The following is a 23,191-nucleotide window of genomic DNA, read 5'->3' on the forward strand; positions in this document are numbered from 1 at the left end:
TGCTTTAGACTCAAATTACGTTTTCAGTTGATAAAAGATATAAATAAACTTTTTTTATAAAATTACAGTTTGATTAATGTGAATAGTATTACTACCCAGAATATCTATCATATGGATCTGTCAATCATCTATATATCAGATCTGAAACTTTTAAAATGTAAACGAACAGGTCAATTGAAGAGTCACCGATCACAGCTCTCAGATCATTAGTTTGTGAATTATAGTATTTTGAGTGAAGCAGCTTTTGATATTGTAAAAAAATGTATAAAAAGGAATTTCGCGTGTTGATAAAATATTGCTTTTTGAAGGGAAAAATACAGTTGAAGCAAAAACTTGGCTTGATGCCGAGTTTCCGGATACTGCTCCAGGATAATCAACTATCAAGGATTGGTATGCTAAGTTTAGACGTGGTGAAATGAGCACCAAAGACGATGAATGCAGTGGACGTCCAAAAGAGGTTGTTACCGACGAAAACATTAAAAATGATTTTGGATGACAGTAAATTGAAATTTAATGAAATAGCAGACACTCTAAAGATACTAACTGAATGTGTACATCATATCATTTACGAATATTTGGGTATGAGAAAGCTCTGTGCAAAGTGGGTAACGCACGAACTCACTTTTGATCAAAACCAACGACGAGTTGATGATTCGGAGCCGTGTTTGAAGATGATCAAGCATAATAAACCCGAGTTTTTGCGTCGATATGTGACAATGGATGAAACTTGGCTCCATAATTTCACTCCCAAGTCCAGACGATAGTCATCCGGGTGGACTGCAAACGATGAACCCGCACCAAAGCGTGGGAAAACGCAACAGTCGGCTGGCAAGATTATGGCTTCTGTATTTTGGGATACGCATGGAATAATATTTTCACTGACTACCTTGAAAAAGGAAGGACCATCAACAGCGTCACCAAGATAATGCACCGTGTCACATGTCAGTGAAAACTATGGTAAAAATCCTCGGGCTTCGAATCGCTTCCTCATCCACCCTATTCTCCAGATCTGGCCCCGCGCGACTAATTCTTGTTCTCAGATCTCAAAAGAATGCCCGCTGGAAAGAAATTTTCGTCAAATGAAAAGGTGATCGCCGAAAATGAGGTCTTTTGAAGCAAAAGACAAATCGTCTATCAACCTTGAAGGGAATTATGTTGAATAAAAGAAAAACTAATTTTGCCAAAAAAATATGTTTTACTATAGTAGACTTTCAATTAACCTGTTAGCTTAAACAATAAATAATGGATTATTTCCTTTCATTCCTTCTCAGTAATTATCTGTAGTTCTTGGTATTCCTCAAGTAATTCTTATACTAGTTTACCTGAAGAGAAATCAAATATATACCATATGAATTAAAAAAAAAACATATTATTAATAGTGAGAATTATTGGACTATATTGCTGTCATAACAACGGTCATAAAATTCAATCATATATTACCTCATCGTATGTAGTAGTAAATTAATTTTATATCACTATATTGTTAACCTTTGAGATAAGTTATGCAGCTCTAGTCGTATTCAAGTGACGAGAATAATGATAATGGATAAACATACTTATGATAAAAATAAATATATTTGTTTCATTATAGTAAGAATTGTTATGTGTGTTTACTATAAAGTGAAATAATGGTAGAATACCAAATTTGTTGTATAATGTATTTATATTCTAATATATAGTGCTTACCTTTTTATAAATAATATTATGAGTATTAATTTTAATTCCTGCTATTTTGTCTAAGTATTTTTAAAATATAAAAATATTATAAAACTAATTGTGTTTTGTTAGTTATATACTATTGTAGTTTAAAAATAGCAAAACGTTAGAGTCGTTGTGCTGATAAGGAATTTTATTTGTGGATTTAATATCGCTTAGTTGAAAACAAAGTCGAAAAACCACTTTAAAAAATGCTTTTGAATAAATTATGGAGATGAGAACCAAACAAAACGATCTTGGTGGAGGAAACAAATTTGGAAAAATAAAGAACGCTTTCCAATTTTGTCTCAAATGTCCTAGATATTAATCAGAAATGCAGATTGTTTCTACAGCAATCAGCATATATAATCCTTAATGTATATTATTTATTCCTTTATTATTAAGTAATATCTCAGTGATATTACAAAAATTACAATCTAAACAACTACAATATTGTTTATTGAATAATATTACAAAAAAGTCTTCAAATTATTTAAAAAATATATTTTGGCATTAAAATAGTGCTAAAATAGAGCAAGTGCTATCAATTTGTCTTTTTTGAATTGTAACGTATGCTCTGCTTTTGTTCTAACATCACACTACAAGAACTCAATAGACTTAGTACTTTTGAATCTTGTGGTCCAATCCAAGCCTTCGAGATGCCGAACAGCCCAACATTAACATGGTAAAGAAATCTTTGTTAATGAGTCTAAGCAAGTTTTTAATGATGATGATGCCTATTTCCAAATCCCTACGGAGATCATTATTTCTGAAATACTATGGGGCATTAATAGTTGTCCTCAATTCTTTTTTGTGAAACCGCCGAATTATAGTCAGCAATATTATAGATGGCATATGTCCATTTGACCGAGGGATTTGTTATACACCAGTACTTTATTATATGTTGTCTGTCAATGATGCCTCTTGTTTATTTGACAATATATTCTTTCAAATTTAATATCTTAAAATTTGGATACGGTTATAAAGACAATTTACCTCAACTAATTAAAATGATGGGTCACTCTATCATATAGACCCAGAAATGTTTCAAAATGAATTGATATTGAGAAATAATTTTCATTTTTACATTATTTAAACCGGGAACTTTTCGGCTAATGTGCTCCAATGATTAGCTAATATATTTGCAAACCACTTAATATATAAGTCAATTTGAAATAAATTGAGTAGTTTTTAATTAATCTTGGCCATTATATCGCAATATATATTTATGTGCCACCCTGTGTAAATAAACAGGCAAAAATAAACGACTTTGAAAAGCGAATCTGATCTCAGTTGGTCTTGGTAGTTTGACCTGGTCACTGCAGTTATAACTGGAACTTTTCGTGTGTGGTTTATTTTTTACAGCCGTTACAATTAAACATTTGATTTATCAATGAGGATGTTAGTTAATTTAGTGTATACGTTTTTATAGTGTAGGTTCAAAGATTATCGTAAATTGGTTATGTTATTTTTGTGTACAGGCGTTTCAAAATATATCAGTTCAGTTTAATTCCATAAACTCGTTGGTGGTATATTTTATCTTATTTTTTCTATTGGTTACTCAATGTTATCTTGCGTTTTCAGGTGGGTGCATATATCTAAGATATATAGTTCAGTGTTGGTCAAATAGCTTCGCTGTTGTGCTCTCCGACTGAATGCCTCATCATGAAGCTTTGGGCCATTTTGCTACACGTTTGTACAGCATTTATTACTGCAAGAGCTGTACTGCATCAAGGAGGAATCTTGTTTCCGAGGGAATCAGAAACTAGACAAGTGCTGACCTTAGATGGTTTATGGAATTTCGTGGTGATGAACAACAGTAATCCATTTCAAGGATTCAAGCATCACTGGCACAAGAAAAGTCTTAAAGAGGTAAATATTACCAGTAATTGACCAATATTTGTTTTATCATTAGATTTATAAAAAAATACTATATAAATTTGAAAACAAATTGATCGAATTGACTCATAATGAACTGAAACTCATAATTAGTAAATTACATTTAAATAATGTTTGAATTTCAATACTAAATTGTGTTTATTTCAATACATCTCTCAAATTACAATATCTAATGTAGTTAATAATAATGTTTATTATTTTAATGATAATTAAGTGCATAATTCTGTTGATAAAAATGCTTATAAGTTCAGTTTATATTAATATTGAAACTGATATTTACAGTTTTATAATTTTATATATTTAAACCAGATTATCATTTATATTATTTAACGATATTATCTCATATTAATTTTCAGTATTTTCCTATTAGAATTAAACTCACTTTTTTAAAATAATGAATATTAAATTATATCTAACAAAAAATGTTCTCTGTTATTACAAAGAATATATATTTTTATTTATATAACAGTTAAGTTGAAATTAACTGACTAACTAACTAACACATTTTTTGAAAATCGTTTTAATCAATATTTTTAGCATTGTATTAATTAAATCGAAATTAGTTTGTAACGGCTTGCAGATACTATTGTAACAAAATCCATCATGATATGTCCGACACATATTTCTTTTATATTTTCATTAATCAAAACTAGTTCATAATTGTAATATATTAGGAATTCAATGTTCCTAATTTTCATTGACATTGACAATTGAATTTGATCTTGGCTTTGATACAGTTTTTTAATAACAAGTCTATATATGGACACAGACGTATCTTTTTCTTCTTCAAGCAATTATAATTCATAAACATTTCCAATTTTGCTGTAATAATGGTATAGCTAATGTTATGAAATTACCTTATCCCGTTTCTGCTTGTATCACTATAATTAAGAGCATCATCAAGTTTACTTGATATCATTCTATCAAGCATAAAGGCTTGATGACTGAGGTTGAGCTTCTATTAATCTTTAAATTTTTCTTACTGATAATAGTGACTTTTTCCAATCCATGGACATTACATATACGCCTGAATTAACTAGGTAAAACGCTTAAATTAATATCCACATAAAACATGTAATCTATTTAAACATACGTGATGATTCTCTTCTTGTAAATCCACAAGAAACAAATACATATTCCTTTATATTAAAGCACAATAATATATTAAAAACTTTTTTTTATTTATTAATCACTAAGCATATAGAAGATTATGGTTAATATATTTTATGTTATTGCGTAATTTATTTATAAACATGCTTACATTATTTATCTTGAAATAATACAGTAATAATGGTAATGTTAAAGGATATTATTTTAACAAGCTAAAGCTTAAAATAATGAAATTAGTGTCATTTTAGCGGATGTCGTAAAGCTTACTGTTAACATTAGAATTGTTAACAAAGTTGACCTAATGGACATTACTTAATTTTCTTCTTAACCAATTACCTTCTGGCACTGGTCCCCGGTTCACATTTCCTCAGATTTCACTTCATTTTGTTTCATATTAAAGTTTTCCATATCACTTTTTTACTAGTTTAATATCATTGCTTTTGTGACACTGAAAAATGTGTACTACTTTCGTTTCAGCATGCGGTACACTATTACACTTCAAGAGGCAACTGTAAATTATTATTATCGATGAGCAGTGTGTATACCGTTGCATTTTTTATCTGTATTAGTAAGTCATTAAATGATTATAACTAGGTAATGCTCTAATTACAATTTAGTACTTAAAATTTAAAAACTAATTTTTTCTACTAAAATGACATATTTTTTTATTAGTTGGGTTGCAATGTTAAAATTATATTGACATTTTTTCTGTTCTGTTTTTCTGTAATATAATATTTAGGTCAATATTAACAATGTGAAAATTTACAAAATCCTGCGACTAAGGATTATTGGTAAATTTTACAACTCATTTGATAATGTTTTGTTTAAAATTATGTTTATACTTAACTTATTCTGAATTGCACTCACCTTATGTCTCTTTACTTATTATGCCTTATATTATTATTATCAAATACTTTTATTCTATAAAATAATGTAAAACTTTCTGGTTTTATACTGCTGTCTGTTGAATAAATTACTGAAATGATTTGATATTATCGTGACTGTGAGCGCTTTCTTTAATGGCGTCAGCAATCGTATCCGTGCCTTTATGCCAAGTTGCTATTTCATATGAACTATGCCAAACTATGCCAAGGCTTAGCTAACCATGTTAAATTTGATCACGTGGTAAAAGAATTATTTGCTTTAAATATAATTTTTGTATTCAGCTTTTCCTTTCAATCTATATAAATCGTGTGAACCCCTTCAGTGTTTTAATACTTCACAGTAGATCACATATTTTATCTAAATGAATATAGAGCTCCTTAATATCGTTAATATTTTCCATAACTTATAATATTTTACGACAATCCAAAACAAAGATCCTTTCCACCATGTCTCTGAAGCAGTGGGTCCTTCCTCGTTTCCATCAGGCCCTATATATTGAACATTTCTCTCAGTAATTATTTAAGTAATTCTTGAAATATTTTGCACTCCAAGTCGTTCCTGATTTTGCGAAGCAATCAAATATGACCTTCCATGAAAATAAAATAAAATTCACTAAATACTTTATTTGGTACAAAATCTGACAAATTTGATAAAATATATATTATTGTTCCTATTTTGCGAAACATATTGTTACCAGTAAAAACAAAGTAATTAAATTAAAATTAATTGTGATTACATTTTTTATTTCACTCATTAATATTTTAGTGAATATAAAAGACTGCAATGTTTTATATTAAATTTTCATTTGTATAAACTAGTTTTTACGTTTATAAGATGTAAAAAATAAAATAAGATGAGAATTCTTAAAAAGGGAAATTCTAAAAAAGTTATGCTGACATTTTCGAAACTATTTAGATCAATTTGCTTTTAAATGTTACATATATATTAATCAATGCCAACATACTGGATAAAGTAAGTGAAACATATTTTTACAAATGAAATTTGTAAATTTATTTATATTTATTACTATTTATTTGCTACGCATACATGAATGAAATTATTAACAACTAGCTGACCCGACAGACTTCGTCCTGTCAAAAAGATTTGTAATGTGGCAGTTTTTGTGCCTACGTATTTTAAAAAATTCTCCTGAACAGAACCATCACCCTGGTGATAGGGCGTTGTGAATAAAAAATAATTAAATAAAACATATACAAGGATTGAAAAGTAAGTAATCGCTTTATTGTTAATCATGTGAATCATAATTATTATTATTATTATTGTAGTGCTTTGTGGTATACGATGTTTTTTGTTTGATTACCTGGCGCATAAATAAACAAATCTGATGGTTTTCCAACACGGGAACAGTCAACATACAATTGACCATGTGAGAAACATGGGTTTTCTAGATTAACCACAAACACTTAATGATTGCCCCTGGGACTTGTTTATAGTCATAGCAAAAGCAAGCCGCACTGGAAACTGTAGTCGTTTAAACTCAAATGGCACATCAGTGTATCAGTATTCTCCTTTATACTTTCATTTGAGTATAGTTGCTTCTATCACATTGTTTAGTAATTTTTTTATCGCTAACCGTGTACCGTTGCAAAGACGCAGTTGGTTGATATTTCGCAACATTATAACCACCGATCCAACCTTTAATTGAAGATTGTGAGGTGGCAATCCTGGCAAATCCAGCGAGTTTAAAAATTCCGGTGGATAGTTGACTACATCATCTTGATTAGTAGCCGAATCAACTGATTTATATATCCTCAATTCGCCTGTAATTTGTTCTTGAATTTTGAAATTTAATTCATTTACATCTATGTTTTTTGCAGCCAGTATAGCTCGTTCGCTCAACCAATCATGGTTTCTGTAATTTTGAGAAACATCTGGAAACACCTTCTGAATAAGTTCATCTTTTGATCGAGTTAACTGACAAAAACTTTGAGGAAAGTTAATGCAGCCAGTCAACATGTCTATAGGAAATTTGCCATTACCAATGTCAATGAGTTGTTTAGAGAATATGTTTCCAGATTGATCATTTTGCAACTCGACACGCATATTCTTGCTTAAATGAAGTACTTTGACATGTTTCCACAAATTGGAGGACTTTAGACATGCATTGAGTTCATCAGCTGGCGTTGATCGTGGAATCACTGGCAATGTTTGACGAAAATCTCCTGCTAATAAAATCATTGCACCACCAAATCGGTTATTATTGCTACGTAGATCTTTTAAGGTTCTGTCTAAAGCCTCCAAAGATTTTTTATGTGCCATCGTGCATTCATCCTAAACAATCAATTTACATTGCTGCAAAACCTTTGCCATTGCAGAGATCTTCGAAACGTTGCAGGTTGGAGTTTCATTGCTTTGCATATTTATTGGCAATTTTAGTGCTGAATGGGCTGTTCGACCACCTTCAAGCAAAGTTGCTGCGATTCCCGACGAAGCGAGTGCAAGTGCAATTTTATTTTGTGAGCGAATTGTTGCTAATATTAATGAAATCAAAAAAGTTTTTCCTGTACCACCAGGTGCATCTAAGAAGTAAATCCCTCCAGTTTCATCATTTGTTATTTTCATAAGAGTTTCAAATACATACTTCTGTTGTTCATTTAACAGTGGAAGATTTGTTTGAATTAATTCTTTCAAAGCGTTGAGATCATACAGTCTTTCTCGATGCAACTCTTGGTTAAAAGCGTCATGCATTGGACGATTGGGCGCGGTCAGGCCTAATTGAATTAATAGTTTGTTTGATATTATCAAGCACATGTCCTCAATTGAAATCAATGCTTCATTGTAAATTTCTTCACTGATTTGTATATTTGGATTTCCCATTCTATTCCGTATTTGATACAAAATATCATCGCACATATAATCTTTGTACTTCATCCACAAATCAATTGGGTTTGATGGGAAGCATGTAGATATGATTATAGAAAACAATGTTCGTATTTGATGAGCGTGTGATGATATTACAGCATTATTGAGAGTTTGATCCCAATGAGCGTCATTTTCAAGCAATTGCAAACGTTGACAGGCTTCTCTGTAGGATCCACACAATTCACCATCAACAGTTCGTAACGGTTGGAATGATGTTGGGCCACGTACATTGACTAATAGCAGTCGTAAATAAAAACATTCATTATTGCTTGGATGTACTGAATAAATCCGGCCAATCGCATCGGTGGAATATACATCTGTATATCCTGGAACTGGTTTTCCTTGTTTCCATCGTATAAATCTCCTTGAGGATTGATTCCAGGTATAATATTTTGGCATTTCAGAATATAGCAATGTTTATACGAAATCATCGTTTTGGCATGTCTCAAAAAAACTGGTTAATGTAGTAGATGGTGGCTGAGCAACTCTTTGTACTGCGTTCTGTGCTGTAAAATACACTCTTTGTCCATTTTCTAAATGCACAGCTAAGTGAACAACAGAAGGGTGTCTCTCATGAATAGGAAAAGAAAATATTCGCCAAACTGCTTCATTACTACTGACATAGCGGCCCATTTGGTATTGGGTAACTTCATCATTAGAATTCTCTGCACCAATTCCAATCACAGCCATATCACTCCCTTTGGTTACATATTTGCAAATGTATTTAATCGATTTCACTGAATGGCAAGATTCAACGTTGATGTGTGCTTTGAATGTCTTTGATAAATTGGGTGAATATGGAACAATTCAACGATTATCTATTTCAATATCTTGTTGATTTAATTTGACAATTGTTGACAATTTGACAATGGATAACCGTCATTACCAGTAATTGTTTCCGATATTAATGTCCGTGGATATCGTTTTGAACATTTACCATCCATCATACACGGTGAATTTTGATTAAGAGTTCCACAGGGACCATGTATCATGTTTTTGATAACTACCTCATGCAATCCAGGATCTACTTGTACATTAGGGATTTCAGCTGATATCACTGCATCAACTTCATTCGGCCTTATCTTTTCAACCAACCAAATCAAAATGTGTGCATGTGGCAATCCTCGTTTCTGCCACTCCACAGAATACATCCAGCAGCGGGTCTCACCAAACACATTATGTTTTACGATGAAATTCATTAAAGATTTCAACTTTTGTCTAAAGACTCTGGCTGTAATATCATGACGATCAATGGGTGATTGCCCAGGGAATAACTCCTGCTTAATTTCTATCCATTGCGGATTGCATGTAAATGTGATGAACAAATCTGCTGTACCATAATGACGAACATACGACATGGCATCTTGAGCATATTCGTGCATATGCCGAGGGCTTCCGATGTATGTTGCTGGAAGAATAGTCATCCGACCGACATTCTGTGCATTTCCATCAGTATTAATCGCATCTCGAAGGTGAATATACTCTTCAGATCGGAGTTTGGTTTGATTCAACCTGATGAATGTTAATCTCTCCGTTTCAATTTTAACATACATGTCAACAACATATTTGTGATATAATCGCGGACATTTCAATATGTGATTATCTTCATTTTCCCGAATCATTAGGCGGTATGAATAATAGTTCATTGAACTGACTTTTTTGTTGGTTTCAGAACCGGTAAACAGATTTTGTTTTAATAACATTCAAATACGTAATATAGTGACTGAGATATTATCGCCATAGCTAAACTAATATTTTAGTTACCTGTAATGGGATTTATCATTTTTATTGATAAATCGTAGCCATCTTCACCTTGCCAAAATATAATGGGATGTTGCAGTGCATCATATGAGCGGTGTGTTTCCTTTATACGTTGTAATTGATCATTCCGACGATGTAAAACAATATCACGGGATTCCAAATTTTCTCCAACTACAACGATAGCAACTTCATCAATAGTTGGTCCATTAAAACGTCTTGTATGTTGACCTGCAGGTGTTTTATCAGCTCTGATTACAATTTTGTGATTATCGGATGGCATCAGATCCACGGCAATTTTAAACAATATAATCAATTGATTGTGTTGATGAAATAAAGTTTGTAATTGTTCTACAATAGACCTCTTTACTAAATTGTTATGTGCACAACGCAGATCAATTTCTTGTGGTGAATTGCCCATAAAATAAATTTGCAGGAATTTGTTGTCGCTATCTGACACTGGTAACAGTGAACCTGCTCTGTGATATATTTGCCCTTGTATCTGTAAATAAAAAAATATTATGGTGTGGTATAAATTAATGGATTGTCAGTGATCAAACTTAAATAATATTTGATCTTAAAAATTATATATTTAGTTTTAACTAATATCTATCAAATATAAAATATAATAAAAGTGTCACTGAAACTGAATCACCATATAATATGATGACTAAGTGATATATTTCGTAATGATTAAGAAATTGAAGATTAGTAACACATCTTAACTTTGGTGACAGAAAATTTTTTTCGCTAAAATAATTATGAGTAACTGCTATAATACATACCTTGAAATTTGGCATAAAATTTTCCAGAACTGCATTTGTTGCCCCAAATGAAGTCATTTGAAAGCAATTGTTATATTGTTGGATATGTGTCAAAAAGTGTATAGAATATGTTCCTATTCCTGAAACCAATGAGTACAATGGTTCTGGTGGTGGATCCAATGGTATCAATTTCACTTTACCATTTGCGCAACACAATCCATTGACTTCGTTTTTGTATTTTAATGCCTTACAGTGTGAGCAAACCAAGTTCATAGAACCAATAACAACACATTGGTAGTTACTGTATTCAATTGACACATCGTAACTGAAAGCAGCTCGATTCAAACTTGCGCGATTATTAGTTGAATGTCGCGCTCGCGCTTCACGCGTTTGTGATATCCGAATTCTTTCACGTTCATTTCCGTCGTCACGTTCTTGTGCAGTACCATTAGATCGGTAATTAGCTTGGTTTATAGCATTTCTGGTTCTTCTACCTAAATTGCTTCGTCTTATAGGAGGCATATCAAATATAAATAATTTTTTCACTAATCACGAACTAAACAAACACTAACTAACTAAACACTCTGCACAAAACACGATATACGAATTTGTTTCGTGTATCAGTTGACAATGCATGTGTCATCTGTCAAAAGTCATCTGTAACAGACAACTTTTTTTTTTTAAATTTGATATGACTTGAACTCAAATCCTTTTAAGCCGTACGAATTGTTTTATTTATTTAAAATTTGGATATTAAAAATAATAAAACACTGTTGGTAACGCGATTTTTGTTTGACTGATGTAATGACGTGGAAACTGATGCATTTTATCTCGCGTGCCGAAACTAATACAAAAGAAACGCGAGTTTCGGAACGCGACATTAAACTCCTCCAACTGTGTATTCTGTGCTCCAACGCACACACGCACATTGTTCTGATAGATATGATCTTTGACGTTAGGAACACACCTATATTGCTTAGACAACAGTGAGTGCTTGTAATTTAATATGAACTTTATACCATGGCAATAAAGCTCAAATTGACTACGTTTTAGTTACAAATCATTTGTATGGGAAAAAGAAAAGGGCTATTTTTAGGGTTTTTCCAGCAATAATTCTAATTTTTCTCACCGTAAAAACCATCCTTGAACTTCAACGAACATTTTAAAAAAAGATTTGGCCAAATTGGTCCAGGCGTTGTTGAGTTATGCGCTTACCAACACATTTTGCGATTCATTTTTATATATAAGATAATATCATTTATAATTACATATGAATTTTTTCTTATTTTTAATTTTTTTCTTATTTATATAGTTTAACCAATGTTGGGACATTTTCTCTTAATAAATGACCATTAAGACAATTGATAAGATAAATATTGTAATATTTCAATAAATGCAAATAATTTTACGATATATTGATTGTTTAGCATTTTAATAAGGTACCAATAACCTTGTAAATAAAACTGATAGAGTAGTTTATATGCAGTGAGATCTTACGGAGAATTTTTATGAGAACGTGGTGCCAAAGCAATAAAACTAAATGTTTAATCAATGAAGTTGGTTAATTTACTTTATAATTTATCGGATGAACGTCCTCTAGCCTAATTATTTAACATAGACTAATTAGAGTTAGTTTTATATAAAGAGAAAAGTCAACTAAGCGCTTTTGAACTAAGGTCAATGTTTTGACCAAATGTCAACTGTATATTGTATAAAACAACCCATTAATATATTTGTACATTCTTGTTATTATTATGTGCTATACTGAAAATTGAATAGTAAAAAAACAATAAGAATGTTTGAAATGCAGCTTTATCTGCATAGCAATAATATTAACATATAATTATTTTAAACTGTCAGTAAAAATTACTAAGATATGGTTTTATTCCCTTATTAACATTCACTTATATTACTGTTCTGCCATCAAAATTATATATTTTTGACATGCGTTGTGTTCTAGATGCATTGCTACTCTATAGCAACTATTTAGAAATTTTACTTAAATAAATATTATCAAGATATTAAATCTCAACCTAATAGGTGCCTACATATATTTTAATCACTGATACGTAATGATAAAAATACAAACTATCAATGTAAATAACTTTTAAACAACCTATTGGATGGTTTCTACACTTGATTTCGACTACAATGAAGTAGTTGAAGAATTTCGCTGAAAATGCTATTTCGAATCATTGTTGCAAAAGACCAACAATAGCGAGTTACAGATTGAAAGTCGTCTTGTATGGCGACCGTTCGACCGCAAGTGGCAAAAGTTGTAATGGGTAAACTGTTGCAGCCTTTTTGTATATGAGGAAAAATATGAAGAATATCCCTCACCTTGCTTATGATTACGCTCTTTGCCGCATTATTCTCGATCAACAAGTATACCATATATACCTCCCTTAGCCCTTTCGGCCTAAATTTTATTCTTCTTTCACTTTGGGCTAGTAAATAAAGTGTACGCTGGGGTTAATTTTTTTGGCCTGAAAACACAGCGACAAAACAAAGAATAATCACGACAAAACAAAGAATAATCAGAATAAGCGACTTTGACTGGTTATGTGGAGGCTGCCTCTGGGCTATTCACTAAATCCCATCTTATCGGCTGATCCCACAATCCTAACTGAATCTTCTTACTGTCGGTAAGGAGGGTGTCCGTGACCGGTAACGCCGTTAAGAGAACACGAGAGCCAGGCAAGGACATGGGGTCTTTATCACACCATACACCTGAACGCTACCTGTGTTAATCGCTCGATGGGAAAGGTTGAGACGATTGGGAGTAAGAGCACGACGGGGTAGTGTTGGTAGAATAAGGCCAGAAAGAGCCGGATGAGTTACCGGCTTAAAATATCGGCCAGCTCGGTAATACATCTATTACCTGAGAGACGAAGAGTGGAGGAATATTTCGAGTAGAGCTCCGGTATAAAATCGTGAACTTGGGAGAATTTTGTTCTGAAAAACTTGAGGACGTTCTACCTGACTAGATGAGATGTATTTGGGATAGACACTCTAGCCCATATATAGCGGGAACAGCATATTGGCATTACCTTGACTTTTTAGAGGGACCTTTGAATCTGGGAATTCCACCTAAACTTTCGATCGAACAGAAAACCGAGATAGGTGGCTTCCTTCTCCTGACCATAGAATTTGAACGTTCTGGGTTTTAAGACGAAAAATGCTCGGTACAAAACACAAAACGAGATGTTATATAAATATGGGGCCTTCTAGTTTGGAATCGTGCTGATCATTTGCATGAGTATTTTGCGAATAACTAGGTGGTCTAGTAGATAACTTGGAGGCACTTGAGAGTGAACGGGCTAACTGAAGTTACTCTTAGCGCAATCTTCTGGTTCCCTTAAACTCGGCGTATATTGAGGAAAACCAATATAGGTTGAAAGGGATATAAGTTAAATATTACATCATTATTGTCAACATGTAAATTATTTAAATATTCTATTAATTTATTTAACATTAGACGATCTAGATGGATAAACTATTAATCCATTTCTTAAATTGCTTTTAATATTCATTTATTAACATGTAATTGATTACGTAATTATATAATAAACTAAATTTACTTGTGCATATTAGGTTGACGCTAATGTCCAGTTAATGCCTGTTCCCTCTAGTTATAACGACATAACTACAGACTGGACTATTCGTGACCATGTAGGATTGGTGTGGTATGACAGGGCGTTCTTCGTTCCAAAATTTTGGTCTGAAGTGGGTAGAGTTTGGTTAAGATTTGAATCAGTATGTTATGCGGCGCAAGTGGTAAGACCTTTGAATTTGGCAAATTATTTAGCTGGTGCTTATGACATAACTTAATATTACAGTGGATAAATGGGCAACAGATAATGGTCCATGAAATCGGCCATTTGCCCTTTTTAGCGGAGATCACGGCTTATTTAAAATACGGATTGGAGAATCGAATAACCGTCTCAGTTGATAACACCCTGCTGCCCGATACAGTTCCGCAGGGTTTGGTGGCAGAACTCCGGAAGTAAGTATTTCGAGCGTGTATTAGATTTTATACCAGGCGTTTATTATATAATTAGTACCAGTCGTTTGCAAGATATATCTTGTGTTAACTATATATTTTATTTTTTGCTATTTAAGTATAATTAACAGAAGAGTATCCAATAAATATCTCTTAGCTGATATTCGCTGAAGGTATTGCTTTATTCTTTGTAAGATATATTGAGTTATTCTTCACAATATATTTCGCATCGCTGAATATTTAACTTGTCGAATTTGATGATCAATATTCATGTCGACCTTTTGGTTGCAAGATACATTCAGTCAACTGTCGTGAGACTTAGTGAACAGTATTCGAAGTCCCGAGCCAACAATAACCCTGTATTCGTTGAGAAGTAGATATTTTCTCCAAATACCGAATCGAAGAAGGGTGACAACTTGAGTGGAAAAGCTATGTGTTTCGTATTTAAGAAAGAGTGTAGAATATCATCTATCTATTGTATGCTTTAGATATTTAAAACAAATATTTACACGATTTTATTCAAAAATACATTAGTCTATATGAATATTTTGTTAAAAAAGTGATATTTCTAACTACTTTATATATTTGTTTCAGTGGAAGACTACAACAAACATATACTTTTGATTTCTTCAATTATGCTGGTATTGACAGGCCAGTTAAACTGTACACTACTCCAAAAACATATATAGACGATGTTACCGTTCTTACAGTGCATGTCCGCCCAGAGTTAGGTAGGAATAAATGTTTCATTACTTTATATATTACTTTATGCAGATAATGATTATATTCAGACAATAATTTCAATAATAAGTCAATGATAAGGGAACTATTTGTTCTATATCATTCTATAAAGTTTGACAATATTTTTTTAATGAGACAACTACAGTGAGCGTAATTGCAACGCAAAATTTTTAAATAATGAGGCATATGGGTGAGGCATTGCTTGTATCGTTGATTTGAGAATAATTAAGTTATCATTTTTACAATTTAATTGATTATATTTAGTTAGATAAAAACAACAGAAGCTTGTTATTATATTTCCACTGAATTATAATAAAATTAAACATATTCAGTAAACTGACTAGGCTCATAAAATTATATGTTTATAATCACTCTATTTCAAACAAATTAGTCATATGTAGTTTATCGATACCACACAAAACCGATATACATAAACACAGGCAAGAAAGTTGTTTATTTTCTGTGAAATATGTGCATGTTTTCTAAATAATGGTTTTTCCAGAGAACATTACAATTTAGTTGTTTCCTGTTCTTGTATTTTTGTCAATTAATATATTTTCCATTAATTATTCATTTAACATTGATATTGTTATTACAGGTATTTAACGTTTAGTCTGTACAAAAATCGCCAATATAACTTTTATTTTTTCATTTTTTATTATTTATTTTTATAATTTATTTCTTCTGTTTTAAAGTAGTTTTTTTAAACAGTGTATCTACTATCACAGTTTACAGGGACTAATTTTGTGGACAAAATTGAGACCTTCGGTACTAAAGTAGAGAAGGTACACCAAATGATCGTTTTGCTTGATATGGACCGCCTTGGTAGATGTTGAAACAGAATATTTAAACCACCCAAAAACCACTTTTAAAGTAAAATTTAATACTTCGTTTATAATAACGCTTCTTAATTTGACATAGATGATAACTTATTGTTTATTCAATATTTAATATTTGAAATGTTACGTCTGTTAAATAGTTATTTTAGGATGTTTTACATATATTCATTCAAGGAATGTCTGTATTAACGAACATCATAATTAAAATCAGTTATATTACGCCTTAACATAAGATATACAACACTAGAAACTCGTTTATGTGGGCTAATTAAAACCTAGTATAGTTCACATTATTCAATGTTTACATTAACGGAAGCTATTCAAGTATTTTATATACAAAAAAATACCTTTTATTCAAAACCTTTAATTGAGTGTCTGCTGTATTTATTTATATTTGTATTACTCTTAAGTAATAATTTGAGTAAAGAATTTAAGTAAATAATTTTGAAAAATAATCTATTTTGACATATAGAAGGTTCCTTTGAAATGTTGTTTTATACATTAAATAAATAAATAATAGAATTAAATTTAGATTTTTGAGATCATGTAACTTGAAAAACGTTGATAAATAATTATTTTATGCTATAATTGTTCTACAAATCAAATAATATTCTTTTATCATTTTGTGTTACGTATGTAAGTTGTAAAAATCAAAATATTTAAAATATATTATTTTTGTTTACTCTGACAACGGAATTTCAGAGAATAATTATATTATTGCTTGTTTATCATAGTTAAGTATTCTCAAGTAAGTAACATTGAAGAAAAAGTAATAGCAATGTGGTGAAGAATGAGCAAATGATGATAATCGTGTTTTTGCTATGTATATTTATTGTCATCTTATGTCACTTATTTTGTTATTTAAAGTGGTTCTAAGATACAGATCATGGGTAGGGAAACTTTTAAATAATAAATATATGTTCTACCGCCTAGTTGTGCTTAAATTCGCTTACAAATCAGTAAGTGGACAGTAATTTGTGTGAGACTATCTATCATAAATATGTTTAAAACAAAATAATGTAACTATTCTATAAAAATTAATTTTTATATTATTTTGTCATGAATATATAAGATAGGTCAGGTCAGCTGATAAATATATGTCCCATGATATGTAGAAACCAAAACTAAAATTTAAAAAATAATTTAATAACCTTGTATTAATTTTGTTGAAAAAACTTCCTTCCTTGCTGTTGTAAAATTACTGAAGCACGTTATAGAAAAAAATTTATTAATTTAATACAGCATAATACCTGACACACTTAACTTTTAATTTCTTATATCTTTGCTAGAACGTTCAGAGTCCAAGAGGAATAAGCCTGCTTTGCAATAAAAGACACTATATACACAATATTAATTAATTACTGATATGCAATATTTGGTGTTAGAGACAATAGTGAAAAAGAAACCGGAAAAGTATAATAGGCAGTCGACAATATAAATGGGCTGGACTGATTGGACCCTGACGTGGGGAACAAATATTAATGAAAACAAATATGCATATATTGAGTTTACATGTAATAAAACTGCACATACAACAATGAATAATAATACCAGCCCCTATATCAACAACGTTTAGTATTTTGGGATTAATCTCGAATGCAAAACTCCACTGAAACGAGCATGTTAAAAAGAAAAGAAATAGTATTGAAATATAAGAACATATTTTGGTTAATTCGACGAAAATCTCAATGTACATAAAATTACTGTTGTACAACAGTCTCCTAAGTCTAAATAAGAATAATTAAGCAAAAATAATGTTAATATTAAAATATTCTAATTCTTACATAGCAGTCAAGTAGGACATGCTCTCCAAAGTATCAAGGGCCCATGGGTTTCCTTAGTTATATTTCAAAGAAAACACCAGGCTATGACTTAATAACCGACAGGTGCTGAAACATCTACCAAGAAAAGCAATTATAAAACACAACAACTTGATTAACCAACATTTAGATTAAAATATGTACGTAAATTTTTATTTGAAAGTATCAAATTATTTGAAAAACTTTTGTTAAAAAGGTTAAAGCCTTAAAAAAAGTTTAATACCAGTAAATCAGTTTGGTTTTATGAGCAAAACTTTAGACAATTGATCAGGTACATAGAATAATAGACATTATTGAAAAAGCTTACGAAAGTTATTATTTGAAAGTATCAAAGTATTTGAAAAACTATTGTTAAAAATGTTAAAGCCTTAGAAAAAGTTTAATACAAGCAAGTTAATTTGGTTTTATGAGCAAAACATTAGACAATTGACCAGGTAAATCGAATAATAGACATTATTGAAAAAGATTACGAAACTTATTATTTTAAAGTGTCAAAGTATTTGAAAAATTATTGTTAAAAAGGTTAAAGCCTTAAAAAAAGTCTAATACCAGCAAATCAGTTTGGATTTATGAGCAAAATTTTCGGCAATAGATCAGGTACATAGAATAATAGACATTATTGAAAAAGTTTATTTATTAAGAAACTTATTATTTTAAAGTGTCAAAGTATTTGAAAAATTATTGTTAAAAAGGTTAAAGCCTTAAAAAAAGTCTAATCAGTTTGGATTTATGAGCAAAACTTTAGGCAATAGATCAGGTACATAGAATAATAGACATTATTGAAAAAGCTTACGAAAGTTATTATTTGAAAGTATCAAAGTATTTGAAAACCTATTGTTAAAAATGTTAAAGCCTTAGAAAAAGTCTAATACAAGCAAGTTAATTTGGTTTTATGAGCAAAACATTAGACAATTGACCAGGTAAATAGAATAATAGACATTATTGAAAAAGTTTATTTATTAAGAAACTTATTATTTTAAAGTGTCAAAGAATTTGAAAAATTGTTGTTAAGAAAGTTAAAGCCTTAGAAAAAGTCTAATACCAGCAAATCAGTTTGGATTTATGAGCAAAACTTTAGGCAATAGATCAGGTACATAGAATAATAGACATAATTGAAAAAGCTTACGAAAGTTATTATTTGAAAGTATCAAAGTATTTGAAAAACTATTGTTAAAAATGTTAAAGCCTTAGAAAAAGTCTAATACAAGCAAGTTAATTTGGTTTTATGAGCAAAACATTAGACAATTGACCAGGTAAATAGAATAATAGACATTATTGAAAAAGTTTATTTATTAAGAAACTTATTATTTTAAAGTGTCAAAGAATTTGAAAAATTGTTGTTAAAAAAGTAAAAGTCTTAGAAAAAGTCTAATACCAGCAAATCAGTTTGGATTTATGAGCAAAACTTTAGGCAATAGATCAGGTACATAGAATTATAGACATTATTGAAAAAGCTTACGAAAGTTATTATTTGAAAGTATCAAAGTATTTGAAAAACTATTGTTAAAAAGGTTAAAGCCTTAAAAAAGTTTAATACAAGCAAGTTAATTTGGTTTTATGAGCAAAACTTTAGACAATTGACCAGGTAAATCGAATAATAGGCATTATTGAAAAAGATTACGAAACTTATTATTTTAAAGTGTCAAAGTATTTGAAAAATTATTGTTAAAAAGGTTAAAGCCTTAAAAAAAGTCTAATACCAGCAAATCAGTTTGGATTTATGAGCAAAACTTTAGGCAATAGATCAGGTACATAGAATAATAGACATTATTGAAAAAGCTTACGAAAGTTATTATTTGAAAGTATCAAAGTATTTGAAAACCTATTGTTAAAAATGTTAAAGCCTTAGAAAAAGTCTAATACAAGCAAGTTAATTTCGTTTTATGAGCAAAACATTAGACAATTGACCATATACATAAAATAATATACATTAGTGAAAAAGCTTACGATTGAGCATTTAATACATTTTCTTATAATAAATATTTATTTTATAGCTATTATTCAATACAACATATCAGTCGTCGGCGATTATAACGTTTCCTACAGAATCACTCTGACTGATAACAAGAACAACTTCGTGACGGACGCGGAAAGTCGACTGAGCTTTGGCACACTGCGTATTGAAAACCCGAAACTGTGGTGGCCGTATCTAATGGATCCAGAACCAGGATATTTGTATTCGCTAGAAGTCAGTAAAAACAAAGCAACACGTCTCCTTCATTAAAATTCTCCCTAATGGTTCTTTTCGAATGATCACCATTGTATGCAAATCGGTATTAGATAAATTGGCTGTGCAAATAACATCAGATCACGGCCTTACGAAGAATATTTATAATAATAATGACGACAACAATAAGTTTTTTTTATTTATATGGAGATATCTATGGAGATTTGGTCGTAGATAGTCTGATGGTTGTAAGTGTAAAGTATAATTTATCAAATATAATACCTATAATATTTTTCTAGCAACAAATCTTTCGTCCACAAAACTTTGTAACTAATTAATTTTGCAATCTAAAGGCTTGTTTATTAACATGTTTTTATAATTAGTGCAAATTTTTATAAATTATGTTTCGATCTGATTTCTTATTTTTTAAATGCTACTGACTAGCATTTTTTTCTGTTTGGTGAATACGACCGCATCAATGTTAAGTTATTCGACATCCTCGGAGATGAGAACGAGTGTACTGTTAAGTTAAAAGTTACTTTGTGTACACTTAAGAAAGGCAATACTTGATAAAAGTACGGGAACTTTATGAGGTCCATAAAAGTTTTTCTATAAATAATTTGATGATTTCATAATAGATCGCGTTGTATTATTTGTGTATTTTAAATTTCAGTAGTCAATTTTTCAATTCCTTTGTCAAGCTAATATATATTTTGCTAGCCTTTTATGACCTTGGTTTTTAGTTAGCATAAATTATTTTAGATTTACTAGGATTATTCAGTGTTAGTGGTCTCACATAAGTTAGGAAATTTCTATCGGTTATCGTCCGCCAGTATGCTCTTGATGATCTTCTGAATTGTACTGATTTAACCTTAATTTCCAGTGTATAACTTGTATGGAACAGTTCCTTCAATTCTAACAATCTACGCCTAAGCAACTAAGCCACTGTAATCCGCCTTTGGTGCCCGTATACCCTGATGAGCCATAACTTATTTGAAGGTCGTCCCATTTTTTTACCATGAAAATTGTGCTCCTTCAATAATATTACTGTCAATATTCAGTTAATATCGGAATATCCTTCTGATATTTCATTAGCCTATTTATTAATGGCCTAATTTTATCATGTATTAAAATAACTTTTTTAGCAATTGGGCACATATTATGGTACTTTAATTCCTGAAATATATAGGAAATGCGCCAGCACCATTTGACGAAGGGAAAGGCAATAATTAAGTATGATTAAAAATTGTTGATGTAAAGCGTCATATCGGAAGATCGGTCCTCTCTCACCAACATGACTTTGAATTATACAATGCCAACAACTTGGATCAATTCATGGTTAGCCTCAAAATAATTTAATTCCGACTTTATTTCTTTATTGGAGCAAATTCCTAGAAGTTATTACTTGCATTCGATGGGATTATTTCAATGAACCATTACAGAAGCGGTATTTTCCATATAAAATAAAAATATATTAGTCATAAAATTCAACTATCTACCTAGTAATAATAACTATGTTAAATAATTTTTTTCTGTTCAGTTTGAGTTGTTAGATACCTTTGGAGATTTAGTCGATAAATATATTCAACCATTTGGTATAAGAACATTAACGTGGACAAACAAAACGTTTTTGATTAATGACAAGCCGCTTTATATGCACGGTTTTGGACGACATGAAGATTCTGATATCAGGGGAAAGGGTAAGTTTTTTTTCATCTTTACTCAATCAATTTTATTTCATATTTCTGAGAAACTATCTTTTAAGTATCAAATTTAAATTGCTTTCAAGTGGTTTCAAATATCGCTTCTAAAAGCGATCGGTACATCGAATTTGTTAAATTAGTATGTGTATGACGGTCACATAACGTTTCAAAAACCCAATTTCCCACGCGTATCTAATTCCCCTGTGGTTGGTGGCTTGAACTGTGATGTTTCTGGTCAAATTTCAGTAATTCACAGCTTAAGGATACTTTCAGTAACAACTATAAGATGCCGCGAGTAATTTTAAAATTAAGAATTATATATTTCCTCGCTATTTCGATTCCAATAAACTTTATATTTTTAAGATGTGACATGTGAGAAACACATTTTTCACACGCAGTTCTAGTATGGTGGATTTAAATCCTACTCTATTAATATTTGTTATAATAACCAGACTGGGTAAAATTATTAAAAGAAACAAAATATGATTTCATCTTTTACTAAAGTGTTTTTAAGCACATTCTTTCAAGCTTTTCTATACGAGCTGTTGTATTAAATGGTTCCATTGGTATTCAAATGAGAAGAGGTGTATTGAAGAGTATAAATATCAAAAAAAGGGCTTCCCTTTACCCAGCACTTTTTGAGCACTGTTTCATCCGCGCAAGTTGAAATTGGTTCTCAGTCAATTTTTATTTAATTTATAATATAATATATATTTATATATAATTATATTTATATATATATAATATATATATATATATATATATATATATATATATATATATATATTTATATATAAGTATATTTATAACATAATTATAAATTAATATTAAATATTATTAAATTTTATTTTTAGCATTAAATACATATTATTGTTTCTTAATACTTTAAACACAATTTTTTCGAATAACTAGGGAAATATTAGC

The 23,191-nt window shown here is 30.5% G+C and overlaps 2 protein-coding genes across 17 annotated transcripts in view; one reads left to right on the forward strand and one right to left on the reverse strand.

Moving 5' to 3' along the window:
• The window catches only part of LOC143206947 (zinc finger HIT domain-containing protein 3), a 68,049-nt gene that overhangs the window by 21,769 nt on the left and 23,089 nt on the right, over nucleotides 1-23,191 (reverse strand). The window lies entirely within an intron of this gene.
• The window catches only part of LOC143206945 (beta-glucuronidase), a 45,309-nt gene that overhangs the window by 12,739 nt on the left and 9,379 nt on the right, over nucleotides 1-23,191 (forward strand). For 6 of the 11 annotated variants that reach the window (XM_076419809.1, XM_076419816.1, XM_076419808.1 and 3 more), the window contains exons 2-7: nucleotides 3,280-3,567; nucleotides 14,589-14,771; nucleotides 14,834-15,000; nucleotides 15,592-15,728; nucleotides 20,392-20,585; nucleotides 22,105-22,264. In XM_076419809.1, the coding sequence (XP_076275924.1) occupies nucleotides 3,361-3,567; nucleotides 14,589-14,771; nucleotides 14,834-15,000; nucleotides 15,592-15,728; nucleotides 20,392-20,585; nucleotides 22,105-22,264 (1,048 nt within the window). In that variant the 5' untranslated portion in view covers nucleotides 3,280-3,360. Of the gene's footprint in view, nucleotides 1-2,985; nucleotides 3,225-3,279; nucleotides 3,568-14,588; nucleotides 14,772-14,833; nucleotides 15,001-15,591; nucleotides 15,729-20,391; nucleotides 20,586-22,104; nucleotides 22,265-23,191 lie in introns of those variants that run through there. The other 5 variants (XM_076419815.1, XM_076419810.1, XM_076419819.1 and 2 more) reach the window with 5 other exon arrangements.

The sequence above is a fragment of the Rhynchophorus ferrugineus genome, unplaced genomic scaffold, assembly GCF_030347505.1.
Source record: "Rhynchophorus ferrugineus isolate W39M unplaced genomic scaffold, kcgeb_rfMv2 rfM1, whole genome shotgun sequence".
Lineage (NCBI taxonomy): Eukaryota > Metazoa > Arthropoda > Insecta > Coleoptera > Curculionidae > Rhynchophorus > Rhynchophorus ferrugineus.